The following is a 16324-nucleotide window of genomic DNA, read 5'->3' as shown; positions in this document are numbered from 1 at the left end:
CACAATCTATCATATAAAGATGATTTTCAGTTTCTAGGGAATGAAAGACACTAAAAAGAAAAAGAAAAAACTTTTTTAGATCATGTAATATCGGAACACAATAACTATCATAAACTTATCTAATATATAAAACATTATATGTCTGTCTCCATATTTTCAAACTCTATCTCCCCCGAAACTAAAAGTCGCAGAGCGGCGCAAGGGGCCTCAAATTATTGGATTTTTACGAACCGTTCATTGGCCGGTCAAAATTGTTTTAAAGGGGTCAAAAATGGGTCAATTTAAAAAAAAAAAAAAAACAGCGTTTAACATTTTGTACATTCATCTTAGTTTATTTAAATTTTTTAATCAGTTTATATACGTGTCACGTGTGTACAGTGGTAACGTCATCAGCTTTGAATGTTCTGATGGTACCTAAATACTTTTAATTTTTATTTTTGAAATCACGACTCTATAATAATATATACGGAATCTGGACGGATTAAAATATCATATTTAAGCGTATTTTACGCCCGGGAAAATCCGAGCTCGACTACCTCCGCTAGTAATAAATAAAAATAATTTTTTTTTTTTTACACAGTGATCACCACTTATCAAGGCCCAGAAGCCACTCAGGGATAAGGGTTATTGCAAGTACATTACGTTAGTGTGGAGATTTGATGAAGTGTTTACTTAAGGGGGCGGTTCATTAGGAATTTGTTAACGTTGGACTCGAAGACATCCAAGTTGTAGTCCGGTGGGAAGCAGGCAGACGGAACAGAGTTTCACAGGCGTGCAGTTCTAAGCAAGAAGCTTTGTTCATGGAATCCACGTTTTGATTTAGGCACAGATATAGAGTAGGGGAAATTTTTCACAGTGGATTCAGCTAGACGGGTGTTTATCATGAAAGATTGGCGAGGGGGGACCAGAGATTGGAGTTCAGACGAGCACCTGCCATGGAAATAACGATAAAACAAGGATAGGCTCGCAAGGTCTCTTCTGTGGGAGAGAGGTTGCAGGGTAGAGAAAAGGGCATCCCCCACTAAGCCACGGAGTCTATTTTGTACTCTGTCAAGGCAGGATAGGCTGTTTTTAGCAGCTCCTGCCCAGATATGGCAACAGTATTCCATCATTGGATTAAAATATAATAATAAAAAAAAAGATAAAGAATATAAAATAAAAATAAAAAGTATTTGGGTGCCATCAAGTAGAATCGAAACCGAAAGCAATACAATGATAGAACAACGGGCCGTGAAAATTCTACTGTAAGTTGATAACATGTTTTTTTAAAGTTTTGTTTTTACATGATGTTTGTAGGTTCACCCCCCCACCACGTAAATTTCTTAATGTTTTTTTCGTTAACTGAAAAGAAGTTTATATAAAATAATTTTATAAAAGAAACAGTATGTTCTTTAGAGTGCAATGCAGAATAACATATTTTGGACTAAGTTACTGCGTGGAAGCATGTGAAGTTCCCCCCCCCCCGGGCGATTTTACGGATTTTGATGACAATAAAAATATAGGAGTGTGAAATATCCATTGATCATCATTCAATCCCGGGCAATGTCGGGCCTCTCTGCTAGTATATATATATATATATATATATATATATATATATATATATATATATATATATATATATATACAGGGTGTCCATAAAGTCCGTGTGCAATTTTAAAATGAATTGTTCCAAAATCAAATCCTTTTTACATGTTATTTCTATTGCAATCACAAATAAAATTATAAATGTTTTAAGGCGTACACGGACTTTATAACCACCCTGTATATAAACGAAAAGGAAAACGGTCTGTGACATGATCATAGCAACAGAAAAGATACATTTGGTATTTAACTCATGGTATTAACCTCACCCCAACCACATGCAGATGTAGCATAAGATCAGTGCAAGAGAGATAGTTCACTATTTCTAAAAAGTGCCTGAGCAATCCCGTCAGCACTCTCTGCAAAGGGCGATTTCTGGCAATCGCCGATAAATCAGTATTCATTTCAAAAAGAGAATATAAAGCTTGGGAGGGTACAACTCTTAAGACTGCACGGAACCATACCGCAGCCCTACAGGGTGAAACGTCACCAGGAGCCGTCGTCTTCTAGTCGTCTCTGTTTCTGTATCTGTGGCAAAGACGCGTCAATGGCTGAACCGGAAATCGATGAAGTGAAACTAACCACGTTGCTTTTGCGCCATTCTCTCACTTTGCATGTAATTGTTCTGCCTTACTTGATTAAAAACCTGCAATCGCGCAAGTTAACGAATACCTGCGACCATCAAGAAGGACCACATACAAACCAGACAACCATAAGGCATGATCTTCGTGAGCTATATCATGCCAACGGTATTCACCCTGGAGGAAGGAACAAGTATCTAGGGAATATTACATTCAGAATTTGTCCCCAGTCCTATATACAGGGTGGAACGATAAAATTCTTGCCCTAAAGGAAATACCCCCCCCAATTATTTTCCTTTTATTCTGTCTGATTCACTTGTTACTTCACTTTTCGCGACAGCAGTGAATTAGTAGCAGCTTTATTTTTAAAACTTACTGAAAAACATCAATTCAGGTAACTTGATCATGTACTACAACTGACATCTATTCAATGTAGTCGGCTTCAACCTCAATAATCGCTTCGACACCGGTTCGGAACTTGGAGCATGATTTTTCCATGGGAGCTTGGCGAATACTCGGCGGATGGCGACGATCAGTCTGGCTTTGGTGTTGCGGGGGGTCATGTTGGTGATATTCTCAACGTATGACCAAATGAAGCAGCCCAGCGGGTTCAGGTTGAGGAAGGAGTGGGGTCAGTAAGAGAAGGGTACAAAGTCGTTGCACTCCTTCTGAAACCAAGCCCGAATCACTTTGGACTTGTGGGCCGGCGCCGAATCTTGCTACCACACCCAGGGTCTGCCAGCGGCCTCCTGATTGCGCCAGGGATCACCTCACTCTTCAGCAAATCCAGGTACACTTTGGTGTCTACTTTCAAGCCAACTTCGAAGATGTGAGGTGACATAATGTGACCCGCACTTGAAACAAGACCAAAGACCAAAGACCATAACCATGGCCGGAAACTTTGTTTGTATCACCCTCGGCACGTCCCTGTTTTTCGTGGAAATCCAGCAATTTATTTTGAGCCTGCTGGCAATGATCCTGGTGTCAGAACTTGGATCGGTAGAAAGCAGGAGTTGTACAGCGGCGCATCTCTAATCTCGCTCGTTGAACGTTGGTTGGTTGTTTGTGTTTTACGGCATATCAACCCTTTTCAGGTTATATAATACCGAATCCAGTGATTTGGAAGAACAATTTTTTAATAGAGTATATATATATATTTTTTAAGTCGGTTTCTATGTAACCCATAGTTGGGACCCTAACAGGTACTACTATTCCGAGTCAGAGTGGACATGGGAGCAATGATAATTAAAGGGTGGCCCCACACTCCCCAAAGCCCGCAAGCTGGGGGCCTCACCATCGTATATAGTTTAAGGTCATATCCAGGACCTCGTTGAACATTGTGTCATTCCCAGACATAATAGAAGCCTCTTATCGCTCTTGGGATTTATACACAACTAGCCCATTAGTAGATGGTCTACAACAAAAAAGAAACCCGATTTTCATCAGACGGAAAAGGAATCAGGTCTTTTCTAGGGCGACAATTTTATCGTTCCACCCTTTATATTCCGTTAAGCTTTTGTAGTTCTTGTAGAAAGGTATAAAGTTCCTCCTGCAAACAGTGCCTGGAATTCTTAACAGTTCACCCATTTCATAATGACTAGGCACAACGTTGCTTAACTTCGTTGATCTAATGAGAACCGGTGTACCAACGTGATTATGCAGAAATCAGACTGTCTCATTGACAATAATTAGCAGCAGCTTTCTTGAAGTAACCGAATTGTTTGTATAGAAGGCGACAGCTGTATTTCGCTTTTCGAGTGGCTTTAATTATAAAGTTTTTGGGTTAGTTGGGATCGCATTATTTTTATGGCATATGTACATTACGACAAACTGTAACCGATATGTATAAATTGTATGTATTTCATGGTCAATTTAACCTTGCAACCATTGCCTTCACGCTCGCTGACAACACATGCTATTAATAAGTGATCTTATAGGCTAGCTCTAGAACAAAGAGAAACACGGTTAATCATTATAGTAATATTATTATAGTATATATTAAACACGGTTAATTATTATAGTAATATTATTATAGTATATTATTATAGTAATCTTATAGGCTAGCTCTAGAACAAAGAGAAACACGATTAATTCTCGTATTATTATTATTATTATTATTATTATTATTATTATTATTATTATTATTACCGATACGTTGCGGCCTACAAAATCAATATTATATTCTGAATAGCTAAGACATTTTTGGGGATCGTGGTTCCATGTTATTCAGATAAAATGATAATAAATTTACTTCCTTCCGGAACATCTCAGAAATATCATTCATGTGAGTCCACTAAAAATACAACAAACTTAACTATGTATTTGTGTACAATAGCTATGTCCGCTTGAGGCAAATAATATTTTTGAAATTAAAAAACAAAAACAAAAACAAAACAAAAAACAAAACAAAGCATACTTCAAAACTTTATTTGAAGTTATTAATTTAGAATGAAATTTATATATATAATATTTTTGGAATAATTTGCAATTAATAGGTAACAAAGATCAATACAAAATTTCAGCCAGATCGTACCAGTAGTTTCCTAAAAATGTTACATGAGAAAGGCTGTCCCCTTCTCTTGTAAGTAAGAAGGCAGACTAGATAAGTGAAAATGATATGAGGAAAAGGTTAGAATCGAACCCTGTAGGCAAGTGTTAAAAGGTAATGGATAATTCAAATCCTAGGAATACGGTCGATTATTAATTCTTTTAGAAACTAAATATCACAAAAAAAAAGGATTGCCCATTCTTTTAGAAATAATTGGATATTAAATATGTCAGTTAAAAGAATGGAAAATCCGAGTTTATAGATAATGATCAAAAATAGGTTAGATATTGAACAATTAAAATTGGTAATTTTTTGTTTGCGAAAAATGTGTTTGGACAGACCTATGCAAAATCCACGTGAAATTTAGTCACATCTGACGTAGCAAACAAAGGAGATTCTCAATATATTGAGATGAGGGTTCGAATTTAGAGGAGAAAGAGTCACACTCATAGCCAGAGAGAGAGAGAGAGAGAGGGAGAGAGAAAGAGAGGGAGAGAAAGAGAGAGAGAAAGAAAGAGAGAGAGAGCGCGCGAGGGTCAACGAGTGAAGCTGATGCCCTTAGAGGTGAAAGGGGGCGGAGGATGTCATGTAGTCGAAAAGGCTTGAATCCCTGACATCATCAATCGGCCGGCTGATGAATAAAAGAAATCACCATCTATATTTTGTAACTATTTGTCTTCGTGTCGTCATTCCACCAACTGAAAGGTAAATGTGTTTTATCTATCGTCGTCATCATCTTTAATAAACTTTCTATAACTCTCCCCCCAAGTAATGTATCCCCTCCTCTGTGTTAACAAGAACTGTAAAAATGTCTCAGCTCAGTAATAATAATATGAAGTTCCCATGAATCTCCACAGTCGTAGTCGTGTGTGTAATCTATATAAATGTCATAATCATCCTCTGTTTGGAGCCCCTGTATTATGAGTTCCCGTTGTCTGTTGTTCCAGTATGAACCCCCTATGCAACAAAAACTTATAAAATAAATGTTGTACTATGGAAACTAATCCCTATCAATCTTTATTAATCACTATATATCAAATGGATACCATATTACTTAGTTCGGTGCATCATATCATAAATAAGTCTCATACAAAATTTTAGCAAGATCTATTCAGTAGTTTCTAAGAAAAAGTCGAACGGACAAAGAGAAATAGATATGTATAGCTCCATATTGTTTGTTGATCTTCACCTGCATCTTGTTGAACTCGGGAATCTGCACGAAATTTCGAATGGAGTTATTATTTAATCTACGGAGGCAGCATGTACTCGTCCCGATTGTATTTTTATGTCGCCCACAGTGAAGATTGAAACTTCAATTACCTAGAAGGCAAGTTTTACAACCGAATTTCACCAAGTACTTTATCCACTGTGCCACGGGTCTTTGCGATCGATGTCGACAGAACTATAAATAATAAAGAAGTACGAAATCTGCATGTATTAAAATATCATATTCAAGCGTAGTTTACGACCAGGCAACGCCGGGCGCCCTACTAATGCATAGAAAAGCTACCTTGTCTATCTGCATAGGAAACAGTTTTTACCAAACTACTATTTTTGGCTTACAATAGCTGATAAAGGGACAAAATTGCAAAATTGAAAGTTTGCAGACATAAGCCGACTTAAGTGCGCCTCTACGCATGCGCAAATATACATTTATAGATAAAGCCGGTAAATTTTTAAAATTTATGGATGCACAATATTTTGAGGTGTCCCTTTTTTTTTTTTAGAGAGATTTTAGCTATTTCCCTTGTGTTTACGTCACATGTCACGTGACAAAACAAACATAACCGAAATCATTTTTTCGTTGAATCATGGAAGACTTAAATAATTGTGACATGCCAATTAGGTAGATAACATTGTTTATTGTTGAAATTGACAAAAAATGTAAGTAGTTATCATGTTTTTTTAAAATTAAATATCAACTTTTTGGATAGCCGATTTCTCATCGACCGACTTGTACAATGAATACCCCGTATATATTTTTGGTACTCATGCAGAATTTTACACGGATCCTCGGAGTTTTTCGTCAATTATGGTTCGGGCTTGACCGGCGGTCACCGGATTAAGCCGAGCAAAGTAAAAAACGTGGAGGAATATCCAAACAAACAAACCGAAAAAAATAGAAATACAATAAATAAATAAAAAACTGTAAATTTACTATATATATATATATATATATATATATATATATATATATATATATATATATATTCCTCAAGGAAAGTTGCTTTTTTGTTTATTTACTTTTATTATTCTTTTTGCAATATTTTTATCAGCAGAAGTTGTTTTTTTCCAAGAAAAGATTATTTTTTACCGTAAATTGTTAGGTGAAAGTTTTTTTTTTTTTAAGAATACTTACGTTTTTTTTTTAATTGGCAGTAAACTTGTTGTAAAGAACGTTATTTTTATAAGAAAAGATGGATGCTTTTTATGAAAACTATGAATTATTAAGTGAAAGTATAGAAAAGTTTTTGATGCTATAAAAAAACAGAAAATGCTTCCCCCCCCCGTAATCCAATGAATAATTTTAAAAAATTGCATTTTTGCATGCAAAAAAAAGAAGAAAAAACATTAGATTTAGTATTTCAACATTTAAACAACACTCGGCTTCATCCAGTGATTGCTGGTCGAGCCCTAACCATAATTGACGAAAATCCCGAGGATTCGGGTCAAATCTGCAAGAGTACCATTTTTTTAAATTTCATTTTTTTGTTTTTAATTTTTGGAGCAGATTATTCGCGATTGCAAACTTACAAATTTAACCAAAACGCAAAAAAAAAAAAAAAAAAAAAAAAAATTCAATATTTAAACATGTTTAGGGGGTGCTCAGTTTTTAATACAAAGTTCTAGTCAATTGATCCCCCTTATTCGAAACATTCAAGGGAAACACGAAAGTAAATTATTGCCCGTATAGGGAAGGTTCTTTTCGTTTTTTAAAAAAATTATTATTGACTTGACACTCAGCTACCAGATTTTGCAAGTTTTTTTTAATGCCAAAAAGTCAATATTTAAAGAATTGTAGGGCTCGCTCAATTTCTAATATAATATAAGTATATTAGAAGTTTATGGTGGTTTCACGATGAAACTTGTAACTTAGTGTATTAATGTCATTTTTAAGTAAAAATAATATTTAGATCTGAATTAAAATTCCTAAACTCATTTTACTGTAAATAATTTAGGTGACTGAAATAGGAATCTAATTAGTCACTGAACAAGTATACGTCAAATTCCATTTAAAGTTTTTAATTTCCTGAAGAGTAAAAACGATCCGCAATGGTCGCTTTGCTGCTAATATCTATTTTCGATGAATAATTGACAAGAAACCGACCACACGTGGTTAATTTAAATTAAATTTTAATCACATGATTACATTTTCAATAATCAAGTGATTAAATTTTACCAATTTAAAATTTGTGAAACATTTCTAATATACCCATACTGTAAACAAATTCTGTTACATCAAGCGAGATATTGATGTTGACCGAAAGTTCCTTTTAATGATGTCACGTGACTGGTGAATCATCGGTGGGCAGTGATATTTCTCTAAATAAAAAATGGCAACATCATTTCAAAGAAAGCCAACTAATTTATCAAATAAAAATCAAGAATAATGTTATAATTAAAAAGAGATATATGAAAACACGCATGGGTACGATGAAAATATTGTCAAAGCAATCGGTCCAGTGGTTATATATATATATTACACACACATATATATTACACACACATATATATTACACACACACGGTGTCCCAGAAAGATGTATGCACATTTTAAATTATTTTAAACCAGATGTTTGTTTTTTCTTTGGGGATTAACACTTTTATACAACCTAGTGCATTTAAGAAGTGTTATCACCGCACAAGCCGAAAGGACCAGCCTTTTTAATCAACTGAAAATTCTTTTATAAGACAAGGGCGCGTTCGAAATGAAAGGTTCTGTTTTGAGTACAATTGAACATGATACTTGACTATTGTATGTTTAAATTATAATTATGTAAAAATAATTTCATAAGATTAACAGTTGGTTCTTTGATAAGACAGAGGCGCATTTAAAATGAATGTTTCTGTTTAGAGTATAATTGAATTATGATACTTTTAAACTTTAAGTGATGCCATTATTTACAGATAATTTAAAATATCAACATTAGATTCTCTACAGTGCAATGTAGACTATAATATATTTCAGGAAAGCATGTGAAGTTTACTTCCGAAAACAGGCAATGAATCTATTCGATTAAAAAAAAGAAAATGGTGATTTTACTAATTTCTATAACAAAAGCATGAGAGTGCAAAACATTTTTTAATCCTTATTCAATCCCGAACAATGCCGAGTATCCTTGCTAGTAAGTGATAAAAAGATAAGAACATGCAAAGATGCATAGTGCTCGGCTTAAAGATGAGAAAGTGAGAGAGAAAAAAAAATTGATGGGGAATTTCGTGCAGGTTTACTTACTCTTTTTCTTATGATGATTCTTGTATGCAACGGATGGGTCCATATCGCTTCGTCGGTCGTTTTTCCGGTGATTTTTGGGCACTAGGTGGACCAGGGTTCAAATGAAATGAAAGAAGAGATAAATAGTCAGAATTTATTACAGAATTGGAGGCTTCTGCATTTATGAACCTGCGATTTCCACGAAGTTACTCGGGTGTACCCGGCAGATGACGAAAAGAACCGGAAACGGCCGACAAGTAGTTTTCTGGATATTAAGATATTTCTTTTTCAATGTATTAAGAAATGAATTTTAGTGGTCGTCGCCGTTCTTGAGGAGTTTTTTTTTTTTGTAATAAGGCTCGCCCGGCCGTTTCCGGTTATTGCCGTTATCTGGCAGGCATACCCGAGTAACTTCGTGGAAATCGCGGGTTCAGAAATACAGATGCACCCATAATTAATATACATCTTAAAAAAAAAAATGCGTTTAATTACAACAAAAATGAGATTTCAAAGAAGAAGAAAAAAAAATATTGCATACCCGACGTCGGTGTGTGTTTCATTAAATTTGCGACCAAAATCAGTCTTAATAGACTGACTTGTCTGGTGTTAAGAATTCACGTTCAGCCGAGTACTCGTGGACTATTACAGTTCATTGTACTTTACGTTTTTTTTTTTTTTTTTTTTTGCCCCAAAACAAGGTCTATCACTACCGAAACGTAAGGGGCTACTGTGAATAAGATGCCGCTATAAATCTGAGAGAGGAGTTGTGCAGCAAGATGTTTGTTCACATTACATTCTAATTTTTTCCATGTTGGTACATTCGAAGAAACAAAGAGCAGGGAGGAAATTCCAAAGGCAAGCAGTTGAAGGAGAGAAGCGATTACAGTAGAAAGCGTTTCGACATCTAGGAACCTCTACGGTGAACGGGTGTGAAAAATCACACTGATAGTCGGGTTGGGAGCAGGGTATTCATGTTCGTCGAGGCATATTCCGTTGAAGTACTTGTAAAACGGTGTTGGGTCATAAACTGGAGTTTGGATGGTTGCGATGACTCAGTTTAAATAGTGCGAATGCATTCTCTTGATAGTGTCGAAAATTACGTTGAATATTCCGCGAATGCGTGTGAAAACTACTGCGGTCGTTTCATGTTGACGAGTTTAAACTTCGCAACGTTGAATGAACGAAGAATATTGAATGAATGGGAATGGGAGAAAGACTTCTTTTCATTAATTGGAAGTCGTATTGAGATAAGTAATCTATATATTAATACGATAGCGCGTGTGTTCTTTTGTGTGTCACGTTTACATCCGGGTCGTTTAATTGTTATGTTCTATTTCTTGTCATAAATAATTTTACCAAGAATTCTTCATAAGTTTTGGTTTCGGTTTCGATTATAGCTGATGACACTTAAGTCATCTATTTTTTTTTTTATAAATAATTTTCAAGAATTCCTCATAAGTTTTTTTCGGTTATGGCTGAAAGAACTCAAGTTATATATATATATATATATATATATATATATATATATATATATATAAAAAAAGGGTAAGGGTTTAGGCTTCTTACCATGGGGTCCCGATTTCGAATCTCGCTAGATTCAGCCACTCTGATGAGTCGTAGACGACGAAACACGTATCAGTGGATAATTATATTTTAAAAATATATATACCGCTCCCCATGTTGAGGGTACCAAATTGGTTAAAGGGAAAATTATTCCCAACTCGTATTTAGGTAAAAATGCAACCGCGTTAGATTCAGCCACTCTGATGAGTCGTAGACGACGAAACACGTGTCAGTGGAAAATTATATATATATATATATATATATATATATATATATATATATATATATATATATATAATAGTTTTTATTTTGGTTTCGATTCAAGCTAATGCACCCAAGTAATATGGATATATATTTTTATATTTTTGAAATTGCAATTTATAATATATAAAAATCGATAGATCATTAACTCTATAATAATAGTTACGAAATCTGCAAGAATTAAAATATCATATTTAAGCGTATTTTACGACCGGGCTTGCAGGCAGGTAGTATTTCAGACACACACACAGTGGTGTAAGTAACAAAAAGTGTATTAAGAAATGTATGTGTTACAGAAGTATACGTCATAATTCTGGAGCCATAACTGCCACAAATTGCTATCCTAATGAAACTGTATCTAGTTATTTTTTTTCATCACGAGGGCCCTGGTTTGGTGCAATGTTCAAATCACACTTTGAAAATAACGAAACAAACAAATAAATAAAACAAAACAGCTTTATCTAAAATAAAAGTATTTTTTTATTTATCGTTTTTGCACAAAATAAAAGTATTTCGGTGTGTTGTATCCTTGCAGGCAGGTAGTATATAAGACACATAAAGTGGTACCGTACTTTAGAGTAATTGTGCCAAGTCCGGGGTAATTGGGCCAACTAGCTAAAAGTACTCGTTTGGCTACCACGCATATAAAGAGCACTTTTTTTAGTTGGCGCAATTACCCCCCGATTTGACGCAATTACCCCCCGATTTGGCGCAATTACCCCCGGATTTGGCGAAATTACCCCAATGTACAGTATAATTAACAAATGCATAGATTACAGAAGTATACGTCATAATTCTGGAGCCATAACTGCCACAAATTGCTGTCCTGACGTAACTGTATTTATTGTCTCTGGTAAATCGATTTATTCCCGAAATGGTAGATCAGCTCATAAGCACTTTAAAAGTCGATTTTATATTTTTATCAAGACGTCTTCAATTTAATGTTGGATAAAGAGGTCAATGAAAAATTACATTTCATAGTCGAACTCAACACTACATTCACATATTCGTTTCGCATGTTCTGATGTTACACGTATTTATTTTTATTTTATAATTTCTAAATAAATTTTTCCTAATTTCCTTTTTTATATATAGGGTGATTAAAATATTACACTTCTCTAATTGTGAAAATTCACGATCCTTTGTGTAATAAAGCCTGAAGTTTTGGGTGTGTATTTTTTTTACGACATATCAATCATTTTCAAACTATTTAATGCCGAATCGGATCATCTTGGTAAAAAGTTTTAATGCTTCTAGTTTTTTTTTTTTTTTTTTTTTTTATCTTCAAATATTTATTTATAGTCTTTGGGCGTTTTTTTTTTTTTTTTCTTACGGCATACCAACGCTTTTCAGGTTATTTAATGCTGAATTCAATACTTTGGAAAAAAATAGTTTTATGTTTCAAGTCCTTTATATCTTTAAAGAAATATTTTGTTTTGTTGATTTTGTAGTTTTTATCAAGACGTCTTCAGGTTAAGGCTGGATAAATAAAGAGGCCAAAGAAAAAGTTAATGCAATAGTCGGATTCAACACTACATTCATGTATGTTACATAAGTACACGTCATGATTCTGTGACCACAACTGCCACGAATCACAGTATTTATTTCCTTTCCAGTGCAGGTAGACGTGACAAGATTGGAAGGCGGGAGAATCAAGCGAGCACCTCTAAAGAAGGAGCGACTTCGTCTTTTAAATGTTGCCTGGGCGATGATAAATGTTTGGATTTTATTCTGCTGTGGCAATGTAGGTCTTGAATTCTTTCTCCTCAGTGTTGTGGCTTTAAAAATCAAAACAAACGCAGTTGTATAATTAATAAAAATTGGATTAACGAAATGAAAATAGGTTACAGAATTATACGTCAGGATCTGGGGGCGAATTTGGGTCCCGACGGGTTTAGATATAACTATCTCTGCTAAATCCATTTACATCTGTCCATTCGCTTGTGTTACGGGTCTTCAGTTTTATTGTATTTATTTGCTTCCCCACCAAAGCAAATTAGGCACGAGGTCATTTTTAATGTGGAGTAAAAACCAACTCCCCTAAAAGTAGGCAAAAAAGGGGCACTTTGGTTACTAAAAATAATAATTGTCCCAGTATAGAGGGTTTCCTCTCCATTGACTGGTACAAATTATCTTAAGTGCAGCATCTGCAGAACAGACACTACACCTGGCCCGAAGATTTTATAATTTTTTAATATTTTTTTTATAAATAGGATGATTAACACATTCCACCTGTGTGAAAATTCACGGTCCCTTTTACAATAACACCTTATTATTGGCCTTTTGGCCAAGATCAAAGTGTAGTATCTGTTCCGGCAGATGCTGCAAGCTATGACTAGCTAGGACTAGCAAAGACCAGATGTGGGGGCAACCCCACATGCCTGACCTTTAACAAGCTCCCATTTCCCACCTCTCGGGAGCTGGTCCCCCCTTTCGCTTCCCCCTCCCTTCACTCCTCACATTAAAAATTGGCCTTGTGCCTAATTTGCTCGGTGGGGGAGCAAATAAATACCATCTGTTCTTCAGATGCTGCACTTCCATTTCTGGTTCTCTTTCGGTGGTAGAGCCGTCCTTCACGACTGAGACAATTTTTTATTTTTGTACCTTTTCTCCACGTTAAAAAAAAAACGACCCTCGTGTCTAACTGTCTCGTGGGGAGGCATTGTAAATAGGTAAAATAAAACTTTAAAGTTACAATTTTTTTACGGCATATCAACCCTTTTCAAGTTATTTCATGCTGAATCCGATCCTCTTGGTAATTTTTTATGCCTCAAATACTTTATATCCTCAAATATTTATTCATGGTATTTGGTTTGGTTGTTTGTGTTTTGCAGATCAACAGTTTTCGGATTATTTAATGCCGTATCCAGTAATTTTAGAAAAGGAGTTTTATGTTTCAAGTTTTTTTTTTTTTTTTTAGCTTTAAATATTTTGTTCTGTTTTGTAGAGAAAAATTGTTTTTGGTTTTGGGTTTACAGAACGTGATTGAGTTTTGGAAATGCAAAGGTGTTAAGTGTTGAGCCATTATGCTGAACAAAGATGGCGGCAGTAAATCAAATCGGCGAAGAATCAATGCAGTCACGATTTCGAGTGTTAAGTTAAGTATCTAGTAACAAAGATGGCGGCGAAGAATCAATGCATTCCCGATCTTGAGTCCTTTTGAGACCGAGGTGACGGCGAACCTAATTGAATCCAAAATTCGACATTTTTTATGATAACTTTGGAAGCTTCCGATTGGTTGATTATTGTAACTGGTTATAAAAAGGATCGTCAAAATCATTGGAGTCATACATCCATCATAAATCAAAAACATTTTGACAAAAGGAAAAGAAAATAATATCAACCTATGATGATGCTGGTTTCTTGGTCCAAAATCCACTACACAGCCTTGCTATGTAGCACCCAGTATTAAAAAAAACTTCAGCCATTTCTGATTTAGTATTTACATACACCGCACTGAAATAGCCTAGGTTCCTCCAGAGGAGAATATATCTAGTATTTTTAGCTGGTCTGACTTGTCTACCAAGTTTTAGTTATGAATGTCGAACAGTCCTCCCACCAGTGCCATTTAATGATACACCATTTATCGGTGTGTTTCCAAATTTAGACAGTCTTCAAGAGTTTGACTATTTGCCCAATCTTACTCACTAACATCGCGGTAAGGTGACATTTGCTAAGCGAGAGGGCTTATGAAACTCGAACAACGTGGTGGCAATATATCCCCCAAAACAGCGATTCTGATAAAAAAAAAAAAATAAAAAAAAAATGGAAATCGCTCTAGACAAGACATGAAGTCACTTGATGTAAAGTGCTAATATATATTAGTGTTGGGAAGATTAATCGGAATTGGGAATCGAAAAAATCGGAACTTTTCGAGGAACCGGAGTCGATATTGGAAAACTGTTTTTATTTCCCCGATGCCTCAAAACGATTCCTTTAATTATTATTTTTTTTGTATTTCGTTTTGTTCACAACAAAATCTTCCACTGCTGGCATGATTGATAAAATAATCAATATTTATTGATTTTTAAACTACCAATAAAACTAAACCTTGTACATCACATGTATATTTTTATTGTATTGTTACGTTTGAGAAAATGGGCACATTTATTTTTTAGTTTTACGCTTATCTGTAAAAATAATTTCAGAGTAAAATATTAAGATATTCATAAAGAATCAGAATCGGAAACTGTATCGGATTCGGGAAAATATTTGTATTGTCCCATCACTTATATATATATATATATATATATATATATATATATATATATATATATATATATATATATATATATTTTAGTCATCGACATACAGACCTGTTTCGTTGTTTCACAACTCATCAGTGCCGCTAGACTAACACCTATCCCAAGCCGAGGATCGAACCTAGAACCGTCGTGATGACAGTCGGCAGCTCTACCCCCTGACTACGGAATCGGTGGCCGAAATTAATCTGTCCGAATGTCTATTTAAATAAACATCCGTCCGCCACTCGTAGAGGGCTCAAACGTTTGTTTAAAGGAGATTAGAGCAATAGTCTTTAAATCAAAAGTACGCTAACGGAAATAACTTATTACACGGACGTCCCCCCTTTTAAAATTCATCATTCAAAGAGGTGAAAAACTATAGCAAACATATATATGAGTATTTTAACCATAGTTCCTGATTTCAAAAGGCGAAACATTAAAAGATACATCTGCCTTACTTTTAATGCTAGGTTTATTTATGGTGTCTTTTAAATTTAATAAAAGCCCTTCAAAATTTGCTGACGAGGAGACCTTGCATATTAAAAAACTATATGTAATTATTGTTCGTAACTGGATGTTTACCACAATAAAAAGCATTGTTTTCCGAAACGATCGTACAGATAATTGATTTTGTTGTTGTTCCTTCTTATGAAACGGATTTTTAATTTAGTTGAAATTTGATTTTTCAAATTTTAAATTATCAATCACATTACTTAATATATATATATATATATATATATATATATATATCAAGATCTAAAACTTTCCAACGATAAATATTAGATGGAATGGATTCTGACCCAGAAAACAGCAATTCTTCCCTCTTTGTCAGAAATATCGCTCATGGAATGTGAGGACTAAAGGACAAAATAAGGGGAGCGAGAGTTACGCGGATGCCGAAAGGAGACTCAAGGTTCACCCCCAACTCTCCTACAGCGATAAAGCACACTTCGTTTTATGCTTAATAAATAGAACTTTCGATACTGGTCAGTCAATATACCTTGTGAACAACCACTCCACACTACGAAGGTTATTGTCCGGTGGGCTGAGGGTGACCCCTGCATGAGCGCTCGTTATTTTTTCGAAGAGGGAGTTTTCATATTGAATGATAC

The 16324-nt window shown here is 34.9% G+C and overlaps 1 protein-coding gene across 1 annotated transcript in view; it reads right to left on the bottom strand.

The window, feature by feature from the left end:
- LOC145259712 (matrilin-1-like) overlaps positions 1–16324 on the bottom strand; it is a 246121-nt gene that overhangs the window by 64531 nt on the left and 165266 nt on the right. The window contains exon 4 of the mRNA XM_080117393.1: positions 9166–9246. Coding sequence (XP_079973519.1) covers positions 9166–9246 — 81 coding nt within the window. The remainder of the gene's footprint in view (positions 1–9165; positions 9247–16324) is intronic.

This window comes from Euprymna scolopes, chromosome 35 (assembly GCF_053919585.1).
Source record: "Euprymna scolopes isolate OS-2025 chromosome 35, ASM5391958v1, whole genome shotgun sequence".
Lineage (NCBI taxonomy): Eukaryota > Metazoa > Mollusca > Cephalopoda > Sepiida > Sepiolidae > Euprymna > Euprymna scolopes.
This window is presented reverse-complemented; position numbering and strand designations above follow the sequence as displayed.